At 34.5% G+C, this 24,329-nt stretch overlaps 1 protein-coding gene across 1 annotated transcript in view; it reads left to right on the top strand.

Moving 5' to 3' along the window:
• The window catches only part of LOC145676529 (uncharacterized), a 53,428-nt gene extending 34,773 nt beyond the window's left edge, over window positions 1–18,655 (top strand). Inside the window, exons 3-5 of the mRNA XM_081747359.1 lie at window positions 9,104–9,291; window positions 12,453–12,615; window positions 18,117–18,655. Coding sequence (XP_081603485.1) covers window positions 9,104–9,291; window positions 12,453–12,615; window positions 18,117–18,268 — 503 coding nt within the window. The 3' untranslated portion in view covers window positions 18,269–18,655. The remainder of the gene's footprint in view (window positions 1–9,103; window positions 9,292–12,452; window positions 12,616–18,116) is intronic.
• The last annotated feature ends 5,674 nt before the right edge of the window (window positions 18,656–24,329 follow it).

Genomic DNA, 24,329 nt, shown 5'->3' with positions numbered 1-24,329 from the left:
TCAGGGAAAAAATCGTTTCACTCACTCACTCATCAAATTGATTAGGTACTTCCCAATGAGATAGAAACTTGGAACTTTGCATAAAGGTACTCTATAACGACTTAAGTATGGAAAAAGTACGAAATCTTAGGAATGTGCTATGGGAAATCTTTTATGGGCAAAAAACTGTCCTTAGCCAAGAAAAAAATCGTTTCACTCACTCACTCATCAAATTGATTACGTACTTCCCAACGAGATAGAAACGTGAAACTTTGCATAAGGGTACCCTACAATAACTTGAGTATGGAAAAGGTCCGAAATCTTAGGAATGTACTATGGGAAATTTTTTATGGGCAAAAAACTGTCCTTAGCCAGGAAAAAATAGTTTCACTCACTCACCCATCAAATTGATTAGGTACTTTTTAATGAGAGAGAGACGTGAAACTCTGCACACAGATTCCTTATAATGACTTAAGTATGGAAAAAAGTCCGAAATTTGAGGAATGTGCTACGGGAAAGTTTTTATAGGCAAAAAACTGTCCTTAGCCAAGCAAGAAATCGTTTCACTCACTCACTTATTAAGTTAATTAGGTACTTCCCAATGGGATAGAGACGTGAAACTCTGCATAAAGGTACATTATAATGACTTGGATATGGAAAAAGTCCGAAATGTGAGGAATGTGCCGTGGGAGTTATTTATGGGCGAAAAACTGTCCTTTGTCAAACACAAATCGGTTCATTCTCTCCCTCATCAAATTGATTAGGTACTTCCCAATGAGATATAAACGTGAAATTCTTCATAAAGATACCTTATAATGACTTGAGTATGGAAAAAGTCCGAAATTTGTGGAATATTCTACGGGAAAGTTTTTATAGGCAAAAAACTGTCCTTAGCCAAGCAAGAAATCGATTCACTCACTCACTCATCAAAATGATTAGGTACTTCCCAATGAGATAGAAACGTGAAACTGCATAAAGGTATCTTATAACGACCTGAGTATGGAAAAAGTCCGAAATGTGACGAATGTGCTATGGGAAATTTTTTTATAGACGAAAAATTGTCCGTAGCCATTAGGTACTTCCCAATGAGATGAAGATGTGAATGTCTACACGAAGGTAGCTTATAATGGCTTGAATATGAAAAATATCCGAAATTTAAGGAATGTGCTATGGAATTTTCTATGGGCAAAAAATTGTTCTTACTCAAACAGAGATCGGTTCATTTACTCACTCATCATTGATTAGGTGCTTCAAAATGAGATAGAGAATTGAAACTCTGCATAATGGTACCTACCTTATGTAATGACCTGTGTAAGTAAAGGTTCCAAATTTAAGGAATGTACTATGGGGACTTTTTATGGGCGAAAAACTGTCCATAGCCATTAAGTACTTCTTAATGAGATAAAGATGCGAAACTCTCCATAAAGGTACACTATAACGGCTTGGAAATGAAATTTGAGGAATTTGCTACGGAAATTTTTTCATTAGCAAAAAAACTGTCGTTACAATCAGAAATCGGGAATGATTCCGTTATTGAACACATCATGTGCATAGTGATAATGTTGTCAATCGTCTGAGTGGTCGAGTTGGTGCCCTTCTCGCTGGTCTATTGGCTACCACGTGCGCCTTAGGTGTATGGGGTCCTGGGTTCGATTCCCGGTAGAAGAGCCTTTGGATCTTAACTCTCCTCGATGTTTCTGTGTTCGTGTCCTTGTCGTTCTAGGTTAATAGAAAAATGTGCTAAGGTCACTGAGAAAAATCCGTTATCCGGATAGCGGTATAGTGTACAAATATACGGGATCCTTATGTTTACTACAGAAATCAATACTTAACATACGTTATCCATATGCTACATACGTACTGCCCTCTTTCCCGCTTAGATGTTGCACAATGTCGTTGCAGGATGTCTGACATCTAACAGTCTTCCGTACATTACGTACGTCAGCTATAAGTTACATACGGCCATCTGTATGTGAGATCCTGACCGCCTACATAAAGTCTTTTCGTTCGTGTAGAAAGTACGTTTATTCGGAACACTTATACGGAAAGTACGTTCAAATATACTTTTTCAGTTATACGTTTAGTGTACGTTAAGTCCAACAGCTACAGGATTTACACATGTAACAAACGTTTTTACGTACGCCACATACAGTTTTTCTCAGTGTGCGAGTAAAATAAGTGAAAGCTAGTAATAAGTAGTTAAGCAAGTTAATGAGGCACGTTCTGTGAATCAGTTAACTTTTAAAACCGTGGGCTAAGACACGTACATACTGCCGTAAATTTCGTGGTTGGAAACCCAGACAAGGAAAGCTAATATTTTGACTTTTTTTCGGTGAATATTTTTCCTTTATTGCAGTCATTGGTATTAAATAGATTGAAATTAATTTGATAAGTAAGATAATGTTGAGGTGATAATGTTTAAAATTAATGTAGTTTTCGAAGAAACGAGAAATCCAATTATTCGAATTTATGTGAGACTAGCAACAAAATGTAACCGATTTCGTAAATGTATTGGTACCAGAGTTATATTATAGTTACCACAGTCATTATGTAAAAATGTTCTTGATACTTCGTGTCTCCATCTGTGAACAGTGTGATAATCTCTTACGTATCACCCTTTTCATCAACAGTGAATTTCGTGCCTTTGCTCTTCATATTTCCTGAATTTACCCTTTCGGGGGTGTCCCCCACACCCTCGCCTTTGCTCGTCCTACTTCCTCACACCTCTTAAGCTTACAATTCCCGAATTTCAAGTTTCTTTTCCTATTGCAACTGTCTAAAAGATAAGATTTTGTATTCCAGGAAAACGCCTATTTAAATAACATGGTGATTTCTCCATCTCCCTTTAGACTCCTTAAAAATTAAAAATATTCAATTTTAGCAATTTTCGTGTTGGTTAGTTCCGGGAGGCTACAATCGTGCCAAATTTCATCATTCTAACCCTGCCGGAAGTGCCTAAACATTTTGGTGTGTAGAAGACGTCCAATATAAATAACATGGAAAAGTTTTTCTGTTCCCCATAAAACCACTCTAAATTTATATAGTTTCATTTTTATTGACTTCCTTAGGTAATACTAACGAAAACGTTGAAGCATACCGAATTTCACGTTTGTATTCTAATTTCAAGTACCTAAAATATGAGATTAGCTATAAGTCTTAAAAAAAACCCTATTTAAATAGCATGGGGAATTTCTTCATCTCCCCTTTAGACTCCCTAAAAATTAAAAATATTCACTTTGGCAATTTTTCTGTCGGTTATTTCCGAAAAACTACAATCACGTCAAATTTGATCATTGTAGCCCTACAGGAAGTGCCGCATAATTTTGTGGTGTAAAAGGTGTCCCATATAAATACGTACCATGGGAAAGATTTTTCATTTACCCATAAAACCACTATAAAGGTGGAATTGTTTATTTTTACTGATTTACTTAGGTAATACTAATGAAAACGTACAAGCATACCGAATTTCAATTTTTTATTCCAATTCCAAGTTCCTAAAACGTGAGATTATATGTAAAAAAAAAAAAAAAAAAAAAAAAAAAAAGACCCATTTAAATAACATGGGATAATTCTTCATCCCCCTTCATCATTTCAACTTTCCACGTCAACCGGAAGCATCCCTTTAATTTATGTCAGTTCATGTAGTTTTATATACAGTTAGGATATGTTGGTGGCAAATATTATTAAGTTTACAAGCTATTTGAAAGGTGTAGGCTATATCATTGGAAGGAAAACCCGAGGCAGTATGAAACTGCGCAACATGCGCGTCATGTAATGAACTCCGTAATTTCGCAATGTGAAAAGGTAGAGAACAACTAGGTATTTTGAAACACCAGCTATGTCTAGTGATGTAGCAGCGAGAATCCAGCATCAAGGGTTTTGGGCCCTGTTGATACTCTTCGTATTTAGGTAATGAAAAATGAGATTTTAGCGATCGTGATTTTGTAGTTCGTGTAAATGAATTGGAATCTCGTTTGGACATAACGCTCTAACAGATATTTAATAGAATAAATCCTCCCCGCTGTTCTAGTGGCTAGCATGTGCGTTTTTCTTGTACAGGTCTTGGGTTCGATTCCCGGTGGGAGAGCCCTTGGGAACTAATGTTGTATGTGACACACTATGACTCCTTTAAAAATGTACATTTTTAAATTTAAATGCAGCAATATGCCACAATTGAGAATTCCAATATACGATATTGACATGGTGAACTACAAAAAGAAGTGAAATATGAATAAAAACACCAGAGGTGCAAAAAGTGCAGCCAAGTTCGTCAGCCTCAAAAAGTGTTGAGATGAGGATGGATGAGCCAAGTTCCTTGGCCACTGCATCTGAAAGGAACACTGGAACTTGGCGCGAGGTGTCAAGGAAAATGATGTTAAGGAACCTTAGGGATAGTGGTGGTGGGCGTGGTGGATTTGGGACCACCATCAACCTTAGGAATATCAACTTTGCTAATGCGCTAAGGCACATATGCAGTATACTGCAGTAAGATTGGTGGTTCGAAACCCAGACAAGGAAAACTTACATTCCTCGATGAAGTGTCAAAGTAAATGATGCCAACGAGCCTTAGGGATGGTGTTTGTGAGCGTGGTGGATTTGGGGGCCACCACTAGCCTTAGGGCTGAAATGTCCCGGCCGTGAAACTAGGAACAGACATCTTAATATATTCGAATATGTTAGACACTTCGCGCCAAGTTCCAGTGTTCCTTTCAGATGCAGTGGCCAAGGAACTTGGCTCATCCATCCTCATCTCAACACTTTTTGAGGCTGACGAACTTGGCTGCACTTTTTGCACCTCTGGTGTTTTTATTCATATTTTACATTTTCTCTAATATTCCCAACTGGGTTTTCCTCTTCATTATTTGGACTTCTCCATGTCTTTTGATGTATAAAGTTCAAACAAATCATTTTCAGAAGTGCATTTTCTTTCGCGTTCCTCTTTCTTTTGAAACCGTGCATATCTCTTTCGTTCTTTTCATGTCAATCTCATGTCTGTACTTTTAGTCTTGTAAGAATTATTACCTCTGAAAAGGAGAAACCTTTTCACAGGTAATAATTCTTACACGACTAAAGCTCTCTTTAAAATAGTGCCAGATTTGAGCTTCAGGTAAAACGATACCTCAAAACGATATGTCACATGACCCTCTTTCTATTTCAAAATTTTGACCTGAATCCAAGATGGCGGACTTCAAGATAGCCGCAATGACAGTACTATACAAAATTAGGTATGTTTCTTCCTCTAGTTCTATTATCCAGGGTATCTTCGCATTACCTTTAGCCGTTTCTAAATTACATGAGTTTATTCCAGATTTTTCCCATATACTATGTATTGTAATCGGATTCAAAATTTTAGGTCTCTTGGGGCACCATTTAATATTATTCAATGAAGCTAATTTTTCTCCTGGCTTAATTTAGTCCCATATGGAACCATTTTAGGGGTTGAGACTAGCCCGATCTGAAAATTGATATTTATGGACCACCCTAATATACATATCCTATATCTAGATTAGGAAACTAAATTCATATTTATCCACCCATAACAATAATACTTATGCCGTAATCTATGACAAATTGAATGAATAGGATAGAACTGTTTTCAGTCGAAAAAGTTAAAATTGTACAAATTCTGTGTGAAATAGCACACAATGATCATTGATCATGTATTATTTATTACTGTTTAAATTCATTGGTTTATGTTCCTTTTCTTTAGCTAAAATGTACACTTCTTATCTTCTGTTTTGTGTCTCATTTCCTATATTCTTTCTTGTGATATTCATGTTATCGTTAATTATGGGTAAGTTAAAAAGGTAAGTTATGTGCTTCCGCCTTTATACGTTCAAATAAGTAAATAAATAGATAAATATTTCTCTTTCATCTATAGGATCTGTATCTGAAACTTGGATCTGGATCTGGATCTGTATCAGAGCCTAAAAGATTCATGTTAATAACTATTATAAAGTAAACAGAAAAGTGTAAACTTTTCCATGTAATTAAGCATTTATCAGCGTTTAAAGATACACAAGTTATTACATTGTATATTCCAGTAATAAATATGGCTTAAGAACTCCCTCTTGCGGGTAGAGCGTATATCTCCAGAGCAGGAGACCCGGGTTAGATTTCCAGTGGGAGCTCATGTAGTTCGGATTGGACGTTAAGCTGTAGGTGTCCTTCTCACATAACCTTGCTTGTGAAAGGGACGCTAAACTTGAATTCATCATAATCATGTATTTGGTTTAAATACATGCTGTTATATCACACTCTTTGTGGAGCTCTCGTGACACGGAAGGATTTTCCTAACTTGCAGATGAAATTAAGAGAAAAATCAGTTCATAAATTTTGTACAGAGAAATATATACAAAAAGAAAAATACGAAAGCTTTCCGAGAATCGAGATGAGGCGAGGAAGACTTCTTTGAGGATCGAAACATGACGGAACTTCTACAATATTTGCCAGGCAAGATGAAAAAAAACTTTCTTTTGTGGACAACACTAGAAGATACTAGATACATATATAATTAAATTAATGAAAAACTATAAAATAAATGTAAGGAAAGAAAACAAAATAATAAATAAGACGAAATAAAAAAAGAAGTGCAACAATGAAGATTTTGAGCAGACTGGGCGGTCTAGTTCGATTATCCCTTATTTAATCAGAACAAGAACTGTGGAAATTAAAGTCAATGTACACGCGCTGTGTCTAGCAGCAGGTTCTACTGTAGTGCAATAGACACGTTGGTCTCAACTTGTGAATAGTTGATAAGAGTTAGATTATCAATTATCTCAAATTTTAAATAGTTAACAACACTTTGATGATTAATTATCTCAATTTATGAATAGTATATAACACTTAAATAATTAATTATTTCAATTTGTTGGTAATTGATAACTCTTCGATGAATAATTACCCCAATTTGTGGATAATTGATAACTCATTGATGATCAATTATCTCAACTTGTGGATAGTTGATAACAGTTTGATAATCAATTATCTCAATTTATGGATAGTTAACAACACTTTGATGATTAATTACCTTAATTTATGGAATAACACTTTGATGATCAATTATTTCAATTTATGGATAATTGATAACTCTTTAATGAACAATTATCTCAATTTGTGGATGATTGATAACTCTTTGATGATCAATTATCTCAACGCGCAGATAGTTGATAACTCTTTGATGATCAGTATGGATAGATAATAACACTGTGATGATCAATTATCTTAATTTATGGATAGTTGATTAACAAAATGAAATGATTAAAACGCATTTTGACCCACACACTTGTCAACTATGTTCGAAACTTATTTCAAACGGTTCATCCGTTTTATCGGAAAAAGATGACATACAACATTGATTTAATTTATATAGAGAGATAGCATTTTAACTAGGATATACAAGACATGCAGCTTTCGACACAGTGCTGATCCATTTCTTTAACACTGTATTATCACCCTCAGTTTGTCCACGAGGTAATTAGAGGCTTTCTCGTCTTGGAAAGGTGTAATGAAAGTGATGTCTGATCTTGAAAATCGTATCTGTTTCTATTAGAAGTTCTCTGCCTCGTCTCGTATCCTAATACGAAAACTCTACCTTGTGTCGTGGGTAGAATTAATTGAAAATAATAAACGTAGCGCTAAGTTAACAGTGTTTTGTGTTGTCATGTTTCGTTTCTCGAATTTATATTTTTTTAACATTTTTGGGACATTCAATAACACAACACAGCAGAATATACTACTGATTGGTTATATAATTTCAACCATCATTATCACCCAAAGCAGATCATCACCGACAGTTGTTCAACCATTAAAGACATTCGTTCTTTTTTTTTCTGTTCTACAGATAAAAGAATGAAGTTACTGTGTGCTAGATTCTATTGAGATATTAAAGCTAAGGTACTAAGCGCGTGTAAATTATGTCAGATTTAGGATTAAGATGGTAGAGATCAGTAGCGGATGGTGGCCTTTAAGAACAGCGGTTGTAATATCAAAGGCATGTACTCATATGCGAGTACGCTCTTTGCTATTTCTTCAGTAATTAGGAAATAGAAACGGGAGAATATCTTCTTCTCTATTTTCGTTATTTATTGATTTAAGTTTACATTTGCTTTTATTATTATAATATATTTTTTTTTTATAATTTAGTTCCAAAGATAATGAAAAGTTATCGTTCATGAAAGTTCAAAAATTATTTCTATACATAACTTCTATATCAAACTTATTAAATACTCTTAAATGATCTAATATGGGCATTTTAGTGAACCAACACAATTAAATGAAATAAAACACGTAGTGTAAAGCATAGAGAGTATTTTAATAATTACGAATGTTTCACTCATTTTTAACAAGCATATTTACAATAAAGTAAGACAAAAACGTATAGTCTTTTTTTTTTAAAGAAGGATCAACAAATGCTCCTGCGTGTTACTACGTTCCTTCTTTGTGCACTTGCCGTTTAGAATTAGTCTAAACTCACTTCTTGAACATGAACATCATCACATGATATTGATGGGCATGCAGGTTTTGCCTCTATTTAATGAATGTTCTTCCTCTTTTGAAACGCTGAAACTAGTCATAACACTGAGTTCGGGTCATAGATTCTTCTGCAGATACTTTCTGCAGCGTTTTCAAAGTTTTCGTAAATGCCTTGCACAGTATTTGATGCACATACACACACACGCTACTCTTTCAAAATCTTCAATTTCGTAATACCACAAGCTCGTCATAAGTACGGTACGGAACACAACTTTACCCCAATGCTCGTGATTACATAATGACAAGGCAATGATGCAATTACCGTTAAAATGGTAGGGAAGAATGCCATTACGCGGCGCTGGCAAGCAGAAAATCAAGGATAGTGTCGTTAGTCGTATTTTTCGAAAGTGTGGTTTCTTTCTGGACATACCTCGTATTTATATACTGTATATGTAGCAAAATACACTATTCAATAGCAGATTGTTCTCTTTTCCTGGCGGTGACACACACATCTTTTATCGTAATAATAATAATAATAATAATAATAATAATAATAATAATAATAATAATAATAATAATAATAATAATAATAATAATAATAATAATAATAATAATTTGTTTTAATAGCAGCGGTTTCTTTCTTTTCTAGGTTTCGCATTCCTCATTCTTTTGTTTTATGCTCCCGCATCAGCAAATGACGCCTCAAGTGGAAATTACTTCCTAAAAGCATCAAAGTCTGTCCCTAGAATAGGAAGACGAAGTGATCCAGACAACTATTTTTTGAAGGCATCGAAGTCAGTTCCAAGAATGGGAAGACGGCGAACGTTACCACCGTGGGTAAGCAAACTTGAAGTTAAAACACATCTAACTATAGTACGAGCCACGTATATCTTTATATATTATTATATCGTTCATCCTGTGTATATGATAACAAGAGGAATATTATTATTATTCTAGTTCTTCAAAAAATAAAATAAAATAAAGTTTATATAACTTTTTTTTTTACTAATATTAAAGGTTAAAAATTAGTTTTAATCCATCGCTTACGTATTTTCATATGTAAGCCTAGCGTGTTACTCAATAACTTGTGATAGGTTTATATTTATTTGCAATGCATAAAACTATAATATTGAAAGATAAATTGTGAATTTCGTAAACTTACATGATAAAGCTTATTACGAATTACTTGATTAGTGGAGCATGGCCAATTGTGATCACTTAATGATGAATCATCAAAATGACATGTGTAAGGTACAAGATAACAATATGGTGTAGCAGATATTAGGGTATAAACTACGAATTGACACGACTGGTTGTTATTATTTGATGGGATATGAAATGGAAAGGTACGAGGTAATACTAGATCGAAACACATTTATTGATTTCTGGCTATGAACATCAGATAGGAGCTATTAAAGAAAGAAGAAAAGAAGTTATGCTGTGCTAAAAGGCCCTAACACAAGTGCCAAAATAGAAGTAGCATTACAGGACGTTGTTGGAGAAACTATGTGAGCCGGACTTCTTTTCTGTTATGACATTTTCACAACCATCATTAATATCGGTGAACGACGATAGTGTAACGATAGGCCAGCGAAAGATTTATTGCCGCTTGTCTGGTAGACACAGTTTGTCGGGCAGTGACCACTAGCGTACTCTTATCAGCGAAATGATCACTACTCCAGGAATTTATTGATCAATAGTTAGAAGGGTTATCAAAAGTACGTCAATTCTGGACAGATTTCAGCGTCATGTGTGCGTTGTGGGCACTAGCAGTCTCGACCACTGATAATTAACCAAGATGGTAAGTGTACGCAACGAAACTCGACAGCCAATCACAACAGATTTGAACGCGAGTCCTGTTGAGCCCAACGACTCCTTGTTTGTAGTGGTAGACCTACAAGGGAACACACACGACACTAGGTTATCAAATACCACTCCAACTAGTCCATAATCAAACACACACTCAACAAGGATACCACGATTACTAAGTTCTACAAGGAATTGATCATCCTCTATACTCAATATAATAATGAAAACTTTCAAGAACACTCTTGAGATGCTTGCATCGTTCTCAATATAAAAATTTTCAATATGTTGGACAACTAGTTCTTCCACGTCATTTATAAGTTATTCCAGCAACACAGTAAATAAATAAATAAATAAATAAATAAGAAAAATTAAAGCTCAGAACCAACACAAATGCAATGGGACTGCGACAGTTGCGTTCCTGACATCACTTCATCAACTCAAACTCAGAACCATTACTATCATAAATTGACTTTCGTCCTTCACCAACTGGATCCAATTTCTACTTGGTATTTCTGTTTCTGCCAGATCCATCTTAATATCGTTCTTCCATCTGCGTCTAGTCTTCCTAAAGGTCTTTTTCTGATCGGGTTTCCAGTTAAAATTTTGAAAGAGTTCCTAGTTTTTTCCATTCTGGCTACATGTCCTACCAACCCGAGTCTCTTAGACTTAATGACCCGTACAATGTTTGGTAAGTGGTATAAATTACACAGTTCCTCGCATTATGAAATTTCCATTATTCTCTATTCCCATCCTACGTAGGATAGAAAGTTCATCTCAGGATTTTATTTTAAAATATTTTTAGTTTGGTTCTTCGATCAAAGTAAACGACCATGGCTCGCAACCATAAGCACAACAAGCGTAATTATTGATTTATATATTTTCAGCTTCAAATTCTTTAACAAAATTCGCGAAGACAAGAGAGTTTGAACTGAATAATAGCACGAAATCCCTGCTTTCAGTCGACTTTTAATTTCTTTATGGATATGCGTTTGATCCGTTAGTATTGATCCTAGATATTTAAAAGTATCCAGTTTGTCGAAAATATTACTTGATATTTTAACGTATTCATAATTTGCAGTATTACGGTCATGGCCAATTTCCACGTATTTAGTTTTCCCTGCATTCACTTCTAAACCCTTGTAGGCGTTTAATAAAACCTATGCATTTCTTTATATTGTTTTCATAGAATCCCTTGTCAGACTCACATCAATAGCATAAGCCATAATCTGGTGAGTGGTATTCACCTATCTACTTACTGGTTGGTATCTTGAATTTTTCTTACAGTGTATTCCGGAACAAAATTTAATAATAATGGTGAAAACACATCAGTAGCATCATTTTGTCAGAAAAGGGGGAGGGGTTGGGCCATGATTACCCAAAGATATGAGTTTTTTTTTATTAGTATAAAATTTATTTTAAAAATGTGTTTCTGAAACTCAGAGGAAAGCAATTACCCCTCTGTCCTAACCAAAATGACACCCCTATAACGCGTTTCCTTCCTTATTTCAGGCAATTCGCTCGACGCGAAAGCTAATGAACAAGCATTTTCTTACTCTGACTTTATTTTGGATTTCATTTGAACATCCTTATTAATCTAACTAGCTTTTCCAAAATACTAAATTTGGCAAGAATGTTGTGCAATGTTTCCCTTCTAATCGAGTTGTAGACCAGTCTGAAATTAATAAATAATTGATGTACCGGGTTTTTGTGTTTCTATTTCTTTTCAAGTATTCGAGAAATAAGATACTAAATATCTGAATTGTTTAGATTAGCATCCTGAACTAAATACGCATCCTGATAATCTCCACTAATGTCATCATCGCGCATGGAGTCAATCTTGCTAACAGAATATTTGATAGGATTTTATGGGTTGTTGACAGAAGAGAGATGCCTTGATAATTATTGCTATCAGTTTCGACACATTTCTTGTAAATAGAAACTATGATTAAGACTTTCTATTCTAATGGTACTACAATTCCTCTTTGTTCCAAATTAGGATGTATTATCGTATGAAAGAATAAATTTCAGTGAGAATGAAGAAATGATAAGAACGAGTTACTGAGAGTAAATACTGTATAACTGAATGGCTCAGGTGAAAGGGTTTTAAAAATGTATGTATTGATATACTATCTTCATTTGCTTTTGAACTGGAAATGGAAATAAAATATTTTTTTTCAATGCTTTCAAAGGTCTTGAGTGAAAGTGCCGACTGGGATAGCTGGCCATGGTTTAGAGCGGAAAATTGGGGTTCAGCACCAGACCCAGGTCCTGGTGCCCTGAAAGAAGGCCCTGTGGGATTCATTCGTCCTCAGCGAGCAGAGCAAGACATTCCAAAACTTGAAACTGATAAAGGTAGTTTTCTGTTGTTAAATATATAGACGATGGGTGAGATTTTTTGGCGAATTTACAGTAACTTCTATGTTTCTAATACGAGGTTAATGAAATATATTTTACCTATAACTTATTAAATGGCTAATGGAACCCATTTTACCTTTAATTTATTAAATAAGAGTGTAGAGATGTAGCTTAAAATTCGATAAGAAGAACAACTAACATCCATCAACTTCCTTCAACAGACCAAAGATGGATTTATAGACTTCTGTAGGAATTCATCTGAAATGTTTGTGATATATTTCTGAATCCATGCCTCAAACTCATTTTAAGTATCTCTATCTTCAAAAGACGTTAAACTTCAAACAATCCAAGGAGTCAAAACCGTTGATAACAATGTCATAAATATAATGAAATATTACCAATATAGTATTGATACGCTTACTGCTTTAATTTACAAGCTATTTTTATTTCCTTCTTTTTAAGTTCTTAGTAAGAGGCCTAATTACTGCGAAATTAAAATACCGCAAATTTTACAGAATTGTATGATATCTTCAAATAGATAAAAGGTAATCAAAATGTGGAACAAGAGCGCGCTAGATAATATTTTGTATGAGGTACCGTTATCACGAGTCACCTAGTAGCTTTCTGTTTGCAGCCATTGGTAAACGCGAAAATAAATGCTGATTTTCTAAATGGCTGGAAATCGAAAGCAGATAAGTGAATCGTGATAACGATATCTAGTAAAATAATATTGTCTAGAGAGCTTGTTCCTCTTTTCGATTATTTTTTTATCTATTTGAAAATATCACATAATTAGTGTAAAATTAGCGGTATTTTAATTTCGCCGTGGTGGGACTTCTTAAAGGTGCTTGCTATGAAGCTACACGTCACACTGGCAAATCGCCTCACTATTTAATAATGATGTACTATATAATGTTTCTGGAAATAGTATTGTCACCGTTTTATGTTTTATATTGCATAAATAACTATCCTTTCTGATCAGAGCTTAGTATACTTATTTACTAAAACTAAAATAACTTTAACATTTTATTTTAAACTGTAACATTTTATGTTAGTTTTAATAAATAACTGTATTAAGCTCTGGTCAGAAAGGATAGTTATTTATGTAATAAGTTCCAGAGTCGTTATAGATGGATTTATATTGCACATTTTATCATATATTAAAAGTTCCTGAATATTAAAATAAAATAGCAGCGATTACCTTATTTATGATGTTATTATTTATTTTATATTAACACTTGTCGTTTTGTCAAAACGAACAGATATTATTGACTTCCACATTATTCTCTCTTATTCATCCTGATTGTTTACTACACATTTCTGCTGATTTACTGTCATGTTACTTGTATGCTTGAAATATTTAATATGACAAATTTGTAGTTTTATACATATATATATATATATATATATATATATATATATATATATATATATATATATATATATATATATATATATATATATATATATATATATATATATATTCAATTAATGTTTTCGTCGCTCTTCAGTCAAATCATGTCTACGAGGCGCCTTCGGAAAGTAACCTCTGATTGGTTACTGTGCGTGAAGTAGTGGGAGCAGCGTTACCATCTTTGCACACAGACGTGCGTGGTAGATCAGTCTGCATTCATCCGTGGTAGAGTGAAGGTTGTCTGAACACTAGTTCCACTTTTGTAGCTTCTCAAAATATAGCTTTCGCTGCAATACAAACCCCGCCAAGTGCGAGGTGCGAGCTGTTATATGTTTTCTTACAGCAAAACAATATTCGATAGCAGCTAATCGTCGGGAACTTTGTGCCGTGTACGAACCAAGTGTTATGAATGAAGGAGTTGTTTGTGAATGGGTTCGTTCATTTAAAAGTGAACGAACAAACATATATGACGAAGAAAGGAGTGCCAGGCCATCAATGGTCACTCATGTACTCGTTCAGAAAATTGATGGAAAAGTTCGTGAAAATCGACGTTTCACGATTTGGCAACCAGTGATTATCATCTCTTCATGCGTATGAAGAAGTGGCTTGGATCTCAGCGCTTTGATGATGAGGAGGAGCTGAAAGATGCGGTCACAGGCTGGCTCAAGGCACAGGAGGGAGATTTTTATGCTGATGGAATATCTAAGTTAGTGTAGAGATATGATAAGTGTTTGAATGTTTATGGAAACTATGTTGAAAAATGGAGCAAATAAGTAGTTTTTAGATGTATATAATATTCTTTTTATTACATTTGATGTTTCTTTTTTAACCAATCAGAGATTACTTTCTGAACGGCCCTCGTATGCTAGGGAATTTTGTTAAGATTAGATATTAAAGTGATCCTCTTTGGAGCTACTTTTCACTTCTACTATTTTTACTGGTTTAGAACTATTTTGTCTCTCCAATTTTCTTTTCCATGTATTTTCAATATTTAGATCAGCGACCCAATAATATTGTTCTTTATGTTTCTCTCAAAGTTTGCAATACATCTTCGAGCAAACTATGCCTATTTAGTTCACCACTTTTCCAGATATTGTGAAATATGTAATAACTAGACATAGTGCATATGAACCAAACTCTCTTTTTGTTCAATTTGCAGCACTATGTTTCTTACAATCATGGTTTTGTTTAGCCTATATTGTTTGCACTGTTACCAAAGCTTTCAGTGATTGCTTACACCTAGTTTGGAATATAAAATTTGAATTTATTTAATAATCGTAACATTATCTTATTTCACAACTCTCAGATCTTTATTGTCCCATAATTGGTATTGTATGAGAGATACTTTTGTGTAAGTCAAACCTTCAAATGAGGTATATTAAACCCATCCTTTTCTTAAAAAAAAATTGTAAAATCTACCTTACAATTGGGAAATATTCCTTGCAAGTGAAAATTCAATGCTCAAAGCGTCATAACATAGTTTAACATGACATTATTATTACACTACTATTACAATATATAATGATATTGAAGTTAAAAATTGTTACAATTAAAATTAAGCACAAAGATTTTACTACCAGCTTTGCTGAATAATAATAATAATAATATTAATAATAATAATAATAATAATAATAATAATAATAATAATAATAATAATAATAATAATAATAATAATAATAAACGTGAAACGTCTCAGTTAATGTGCACGCTAATCCTAATGATAAACGGTTACGCTAATAGATGTCAGTACCTGCACCAGGGCCGTACTGCAGCCCAAGTTCCCACCGGAAGGTACTTTCTAGGGGGCCCATGCACATGTATACACTGGCCCCTTTTCTAACATGTACGTACTGCGTACTGGCTGTACACACAATTCAAAGCAAATGTATAATATATTGTACTTATTTCGCACAAACCAAGATAATGGACCCACAAAGGATTTATTTCAGATTGAACCACACAGTCCTTAGGAAAACACTACGTAGGTAAATCCTTTTAAAGTAAGGTACGAATGAATGAATTTTATATATTTTTTTTACACATTGTTGGCAGAAACTGACTGAAATAAAACTGACTTAAATTTGCATCTGCACAAGGCTACTTATGATACCCTTAACACACGTTTTAAAATACACAATTTAAAAAGCTACTTACCTGCAAGCTTCCGTGATTTTTCTCTAAAAATATAAATATTTTCCTCTTTTTTAGAAAAAAAAATGATTTGAGTTGAGTTTTTTGCTCCACGACTTCGTGATCAAGAGGGCCCCCAAAATTTTAAAAATTACTGAAAACGTTTTCACCATATTATTTGACAGACATGACATGAGTCTCTCCTATATCATTAATGGACCCTTTTGAACATATTGACAGAGAGGGCTCATCATAAAAGTTTTTGATGGGCCCCCTTCTATTTTTCCGTTTCAGGACCGACAATGGTCTTAATTATATATTTTATTGTATTATATATGGGCCCTGTATATTTTCTATATGGAAAACAACGAATTACGAAAAATGTGAAAGGCTGTTTTCGCAACATCACGGGCTAGCAATGCTGGTCTGAGATTAGCTGACTGTATTGCCAATACTCGACGTGTTATCGTCAGTGGTGCTATTCAGCCGGACCGGTTCACTAGAACCGGTTGTTAAAATATTTCGAGTTCGCAGAACCGTTTCTTATACCCAGACATAAGAGTAAATTTTACACATTTATACCCAGAAACAGTAAAGTGTAGTTCTTTGTATTAGTATATTTGCTTTTAGATATTCTTACAGCTACAGGATTAAACATATGATCTCTCAGAACAAAATATAAATATTTATTTCTTAATAAGAAATTCTCAGATATCAAGAATGAGAACTAAGTATAGTGGTGAGAGTTTTTTATATTTGAAACGCATACATAGCATTATCAACAGTTGCTGGATTAAGGTCTTTCCAATACTATTTGACAACTATCTATTTCGGATAATTCGTTCCTAAGATATTCGCAATGCTACTTAATTTCATCACACTACCTTGTATTATATATATATATATATATATATATATATAGAGAGAGAGAGAGAGAGAGAGAGAGAGAACCGGTTGTTAAAAAATTAGAATAACACCACTAGTTATTGTCCTCTGTTCTGTTACTCCCGCGAGGAATGCATGATGTGTGCCTCTTTGTACATATAGGTCTACCGCTACTTACGATATAAGGCGAAGAACCCACTAAAAAATTCACTATCAAGGGCCCACCGGGAAATTTCTCGGTTTCCCGCCTGGCCAGTACGGCTCTGACCTGCGCTATAGTTCGTCTGTATAACGAAATCCTTAAATAATTGCATATATTTTGTATGGAGTTAAGAGTGATTGTGGGGAGAGGGATAAACTAAAAACTAATAAATTTGTTAATTATAAACAATCAGAACTTTTAATTAAGCACAATTATAACTATAGTGTACACCTGGCCAAATAGTTGGACGGAACAACAACTACTACTTCTACTACTCTATTAATAATAACAATAATAATAGATTTCGTAATAAAGTAATAATAAAGTGAACATCGTAAGATAAGTTCGCTGCAAGTAAATTAAATACAGAGTTCAGCAGCTTTAGTTTCTTTATTAGGTCCAGTGAAATATTTAAGTGTTATTTCACAAAAATTAAATACCTACAGGCCCTAAAAATACTCTTAAATTCTACGAATATTCATAAAATATTTAAGGAACTAAACTGATAAATTATTACAGTAAGTAACATTTTAATACACTTCAGTATATATATTTGTCGTCATTTTCAATGGACAATCCCATCTTCATCAACGGACAGTATTCTTAAAATATCTACCGTTTTTAGCCACATCTCCTGCCGTCAATCATATTTTGAAAACTTTACAGGTGTGCCATAGATGTACTAACCGATATATATTTAAAGAAATGATGTGTTGGTGATTCACTACATACTATGTGCTTTAGAATATTTCTAGGTATTAAGAATATTTTATCATTATTATGTTAATAAAATTAGTGTATGGATGAATTTATTAACTTTTGTTCATTATATTCTAATTATTTTAAATATTTTTTTCGTAACTTCAGATGGAAATGTTGTTTGGTGGAATAGTAACTCAGATGAGATGGCAACATTGAACACTGCTCTTTGGAAAAACGGAATGACTCCATTTGAACGCAGAGAAAGAGCTCCTTACAACATATTATTCGTGGAACAGGAGGAAGGAAATGAAAAATAACCATAATTATAATTCTTAATTTATAATATTTATAACATATTTCTGGAAGAAATATTCTGTAAAAAATGTACATCCTACGAAAAAAATTAATTTATTGCCGATCATCTTCAGATATCAAATTCCCATTATATTGCACATATATAATTAAAAATAATACACATTTAATTTACAGGGTGAAGGTTTTCTCTTGTATAATTTATTAACCATATTTATTTGTATGGTTATTTTGTGTACTTACTTTAACATATTTAAATTTTGTTTTCAAAGTGTTATATAAATTCATTCATTTAGGTAGTAGTGTATACTCATTCAATCATGCCTTGTAAGAAGCTAAACATTTTAATAAATTTTAATGTAATACATGCAACATAAAATATTTGTATCTTTGTACTATCTGGTATGTAAAATTAACCTATTACTGGTATAATGCCCTCTTTCCCTGCGTTCCTTACTATGCGTTCTCCATACTGAATGCGTGCAATTGAAATATACTCTGTTCCCAGTTAATAAATGCCGGTTCAAAACACATATTCGATAATAGTAATTTCCTTCTTTCCCCTTTTAAGATTGAATTTCGAAAAATTTGAAAACGTAACATTCTGGTCCAAGTAATGACCTAACGCCATAATAAAAGTGATCCAAATCTACAAAGAAGTTTTCCAATGGTGTAGTTCCATTGATTTTCTTTTTCTTTGTATTTTTTATTTTATTTTTCTTACATCTAAATTTTCATTTTGTCTAATTAATTTTCCTTGAAAAAAATTCAGAAAAGCCAGTACAGTTCATGAAGAACGAATTTAAAAAAAAAAAAAAATCCGTCAAGCGTGGAACTTAAGAATCATTTCTTTCGACATGATCTGTACTATGTTTAGAAAATGTGACAAATAAAGCACAATGTTTTGTTGAAAGTAAAGCGTAAGTTGTCTGTTACAGACTTTACTATAAATACTCTGCGACAGCTTTAATTTCACACGAACTTTATTAGGACGATTATTCAAACCCCTGGCATCTTACAACACAAGTTCAAAGTAAAATTCGTCGGACGGTTATGTGAAAACTAAAACAAACTAAAACCAAAACTAAAACTAAATGTCTGCCAGTTGGCTAGAAGTGTCCTGTTAAAAGGAGGAAGTGGTAAGACTAGGATGATCTACAAAGTTTTCTCTTCAATAGATAAATCCCCATAAGAGTAGTAAAAGTAGACAAAGTCAACCTTATCATTCAACGACGATGCAAACGAAACTAAAAATGTATAAACCCTTTGGAGTTCTAGTACCTACTTTCAGGTACTAAAGTAGCATCTTCATTATCCGATTAAAAAAGAACCAATAAAGCTCTTTACTTCGGGTTTTTTTTCTGTTTTTTCAAGTTTAGAGGCATTGTAGAATACGTTAAGCCACATTGCTACGTTAAATGAATCTTGTAGCTGTCATAAAAAAACCTTGCAACCCGATCTTTCTATTTACTGTTTACATGCTACAACTTCTTGAAAGCAAGAAAGGTTTCTCCACACATGCAGCACTGCACTCTAGTGGACAAACAGTGAACCTCTTCATTAAAAACGTGTATTTTGGCGCACTTCCCCTCCCTATCCAAAAGAATCCGTTGTTTCAGAAGCGGCGAAACTGGTTTTTCTTTTATGTCAGCGGGAGGGCCATAGCAGGTAGCAAACAAGACGTCCCAGAAAGTTGCGCATCGTTCAACTCCTTGCAAGATGGAAAAAATGTTTTATAACCTTTTCAAGACTATGCGTACATGGTGAAATATGGTAGGGTTTCAAGATTTTTTTTTATGACAGCTACAAGTTCTTCTAATGTGGCAATGTGGCTTTACATATGGTTTCACGCCTTCCTGGGTCGATACACAGGAGGTGATGACGTCATAACTTTAAAAAGATTTTGATAGGCCTATTTTAATTATTTTTGGCGAACTCACTTTTGCACCTATAAGATTGAAATTTTGCATAAACATTCAGTCCACCGAGTAGTATTTATCAGATTTCTCCTATATCTCTGCGTTAACACGGGGGGAGGAGGTTCCAGAGAGGCAAAAAGGTTAAAAAAAAGGTATATTTTTTACCATAAAACCTCTTTTTTCGCGATATTCCCGCCTCACATACATGATGGAGACATGTGAATGGTACCGTTTGAAAGGCAGTTCTATTCTAAAGAGAATGATGGGCGAACTATGATCCTAGGGTAAATAGGGATGTCTCAGGAAATATTTTACCTGAGATAAGGTCTTTTATGGTAATCTGGGGCATTGTGAGGATTATTGATAAATATTTTCCCCGCCATTATTATTCAAGATAGAAGCTTGAAATTTTGTACACACAGTTAGTAGACACCTTAATATCTTTCAGTTGATTTTTAGGTCTCTGCGTTAACATAGGGGGGTGAGGGTGTCCAGAGGAGCGCAAAATTTAAAGGAAATATTTTCAGAGAAAAATCCTGATTTCTCTTAAATTTTCCCACCTCAGGGACATGATAGGGAAATGTGAATAGTACCATTTGAAAGGTTGCTCTACTGTGAAAAAAAACGAGGTATGAACCATGATCCTACGATAAATAGGGTTGATGCTGTAACCGCTTTACTGAAAGTCTATAATTTACCTAAAAAATATCGGAATCTAAAAGGGATAACCACCGATTAAAATTTATTATTAGATTTTACTATTTTACTTATATATCTATGTTTGTTGCATAAAAGGTGTTAAGTCCAAAAATCATGTCAAAGATTGGATTGAAAATTTTCTGCTTGTGTAAAGGCTTAAAAAGCAAAGTTTATCAAGCGATTTACACTGTTGGCGAGATGTTGAGTGTTTTAAATCTCTGCATAAATTGTTCTCAACAAAGTATTGTAAAAATGGCTTTTAAGTTCAAATGTTTAGAACATTTTGGACTTAACACCTTTTAGACAGCACATACACACACACACACACACACACATATATATATATATATATATATATATATATATATATATATATATATATATATATATATATATATACACAGATGGTGATCAGAGAAATGGAAACACCTGTAGTTGGCAACACGTCAGATGTATGGGTTGGCAGTCAGTGTCGTGGCGCCCGAAGCGCCGGACCGCTGGTGGTGGTGTGTTAGGTCGGTCTCCATACTACGTCAGGCGCAGTAGAACAGCAGTGTCCAGTGGCTGCAGCAGACGGAGGTAGTGTAAAATGGGACACCTCTCAGATTTTCAAAGAGGGCAAATTGTTGGTGCGCGGTTATGTGGAGTGAGTGTGACGGCAGTGGCTACTGTGTTAGATGTGTCGCGTGGGACAGTGTCGGAGGTGATGACGGCCTACACAACACACGGGAAAACCATATCGGGGAAGCGGAACAGTGGGCCGAAGAAAATCATGAGTGACAGGTCACGCCAGGTATCAAAACGCATTGTCACGCAGAACCGTCGTGCCACTGCGGAGCAAGTGACAGAGGAACTTAATCAGCATCTCCCCCACCATGTTTCGACAATCACAGTCCGCCGCGAATTACATGACATGAACTTACGGGGTCGTGTTGCACGGGCCAAACCGCTCATCAGGGACCATAACGCTTTCGCACGCCGCAAATAGTGCCGCGACCATGCAACTTGGACCGTTGAGGACTGGAAACGTGTGATATGGTCGGATGAGTCATCCTTCACCCTATTCCCAACCAAGGGCCGTGTTTATGTGTGGAGAACGCCCAAAGAAGCTTATGATCTGCAGTGTCTCCGCCCAACTGTGAAACATGGCGGCGGCTCGGTGATGCTGTGGGCCGTCATATCATGGTTTTCATTGGGTCCTGTGGTCACACTTAGCGGACGAATTAGTACCAACGATTATGTCGCAATTTTAGGAGACCACTTGCATCCTATGGTCCGGATGTTGTTCCCGGACAATGACGCCATCTTCCAGGATGATAATGCACCTATTCACACAGCTGGCGTTGTTGCACCGTGGTTTGAGGAACATCAGGATGAAGTTCAACACCTCCCCTGGCCCGCCCAACCCCCAGATCTCAACATAATTGAACATTTGTGGTCCGTCTTGGAAACACGACTCCGGCGACGATTTCCACCTCCATTCTCTCTCACAGAACTGGCCGATGCCCTGCACGAGGAATGGTGTAAAATTCCACTTGCTACCATTCACGACCTCTATGCCTCCATTCCACGTCGCATCAAGGCTGTTCTGAAGGCGAAAGGTGGCCCGACATCATATTAATCTAGTAAGTTGCAATTTCGTTCAGGTGTTTTCATTTTTCTGATCACCATCTGTATATATATATATATATATATATATATATATATATATATATATATATATATATATATATGTGTGTGTGTGTGTGTGTGTGTGTGTGTGTGTGTGTGTGTGTGTGCATGTGTGTGATATTTTTTTCAGAATTCTTCTTTTCTCTCGTTTTGTATATCACTGTGTACAACTGAATGAAGAAAGATACTATTGAAAATGAGAGGCAGAAGTAATTTTCCTGGTTGACAGTCGCAGTTATTAAAGCGTAGGAGAGCACTTTAACCGCAGATGCGGCTTATGCACAACGCAGTGGCAAAGTAAGTACAGCGATTTGAGGAGACTGATAACGTGTATGATAAATTACAGTGGGAGATCGAGTACTTCATTTAATGAAGAGATATCAACTAGTGAAAGCAGCCTTATGCAAGAACCCAAGGAAGAACACTCTTGTCTCTCGATGAAGCATAGCATAAGCCAGTCGAATTCGAGTATGTGTTGCATTCTGTACAAGAAGAAGTGACATCTATTCAAGATCCAAATGTTACAACACCTCAGTAAGAATAGCCTTACTCGCTGGTTTGATTTGATTTGACTTATTTGCGTTCATTTGACCACACAAAGTACACAAATTTGTACATATGGTATAGAACATGTCATTTCACAATAATACATTGGTGAAATACAGAGTTAATAAACACATACAAACAAACTATAAGCATACGAATATAAAAACTAAAAATTTTTTACAATAAAAGAAGGAAAAAATAAAGATTTATTATTTAATCTAATGGTTAAAATATATCTACATACCAAGTTTTATTGCCTTCAGAAATAATAAAGGATTATTCACCTATATACTCATCTACAGAATAATAAGATTTACAAATTAGCATATTTTTAACCTCTCTCAAAAACTTTATATCATCTTTTATGTATTTCAATTCCCTTGGTAATCTATTATATAGCACCGCACCTGTATAAAATGTAGTTTTTTCAAACATACTTGTTCTGTGTGACGGTATTACAAATTTATCACAGTTTCTAGTTCTATATTCATGTACGTCGACATGCATTAAGTAGTTATCTATATTTTTTCTGACTAATTTTAATACCTCATATATATACAAACTCGGTATCGTAACCAATCTGAGTTCACGAAATTTATTTCTACAACTACTACGAAAATGGGAATGTGTAATGATACGGATTATTTTCTTTTGTAATCTAACTATTGTAAACAAATCATTAGTGACACCCCAGAAGGCAATACCGTACTGTACTCGGGAATAAAATGACGCATAATATAATGAAATTAAAGTGTCTAGGTTAAGAACAAAGGAAAGTGTATAAGCCATATAAACAACAGAAGATAAATTTTGGCATAAATTGTTTATATGATGTTTCCATTTAAGTTTGTCGTCTAGGTTTAATCCTAAGAATTTCGTATTTGAAGCACATTCCACATTATTATTATTAATTGTAAAAGAAGGTTTAATCGATGATGAATTAGTTGGGAAAAAATATAAACATTTGGTTTTTTCGGTGTTAATAATTAAGTTATTGTGGTGTAACCAAGTTTCGAGCTCTCTTGCTGTTATATTTACATTATTTTGCAGTTCAGTTAAATCACTCCCTTTTACAAGTATATTTGTGTCATCTGCATACAGAAATAACTTACCATGAGTGATATAAAGTGGTAGATCATTAACATATAAAAGAAATAATGTTGGTCCTAAGACTGATCCTTGAGGAACTCTTATATTAACCATAGAAGGTGTTGATCTGTCTAGTAGCTAG

Source organism: Thermobia domestica, unplaced genomic scaffold (assembly GCF_964235325.1).
Source record: "Thermobia domestica unplaced genomic scaffold, izTheDome1.hap1.1 HAP1_SCAFFOLD_197, whole genome shotgun sequence".
Lineage (NCBI taxonomy): Eukaryota > Metazoa > Arthropoda > Insecta > Zygentoma > Lepismatidae > Thermobia > Thermobia domestica.
The sequence above is the reverse complement of the archived record's forward strand: the minus strand, read 5'-3'. Positions and strand labels throughout refer to the sequence as shown.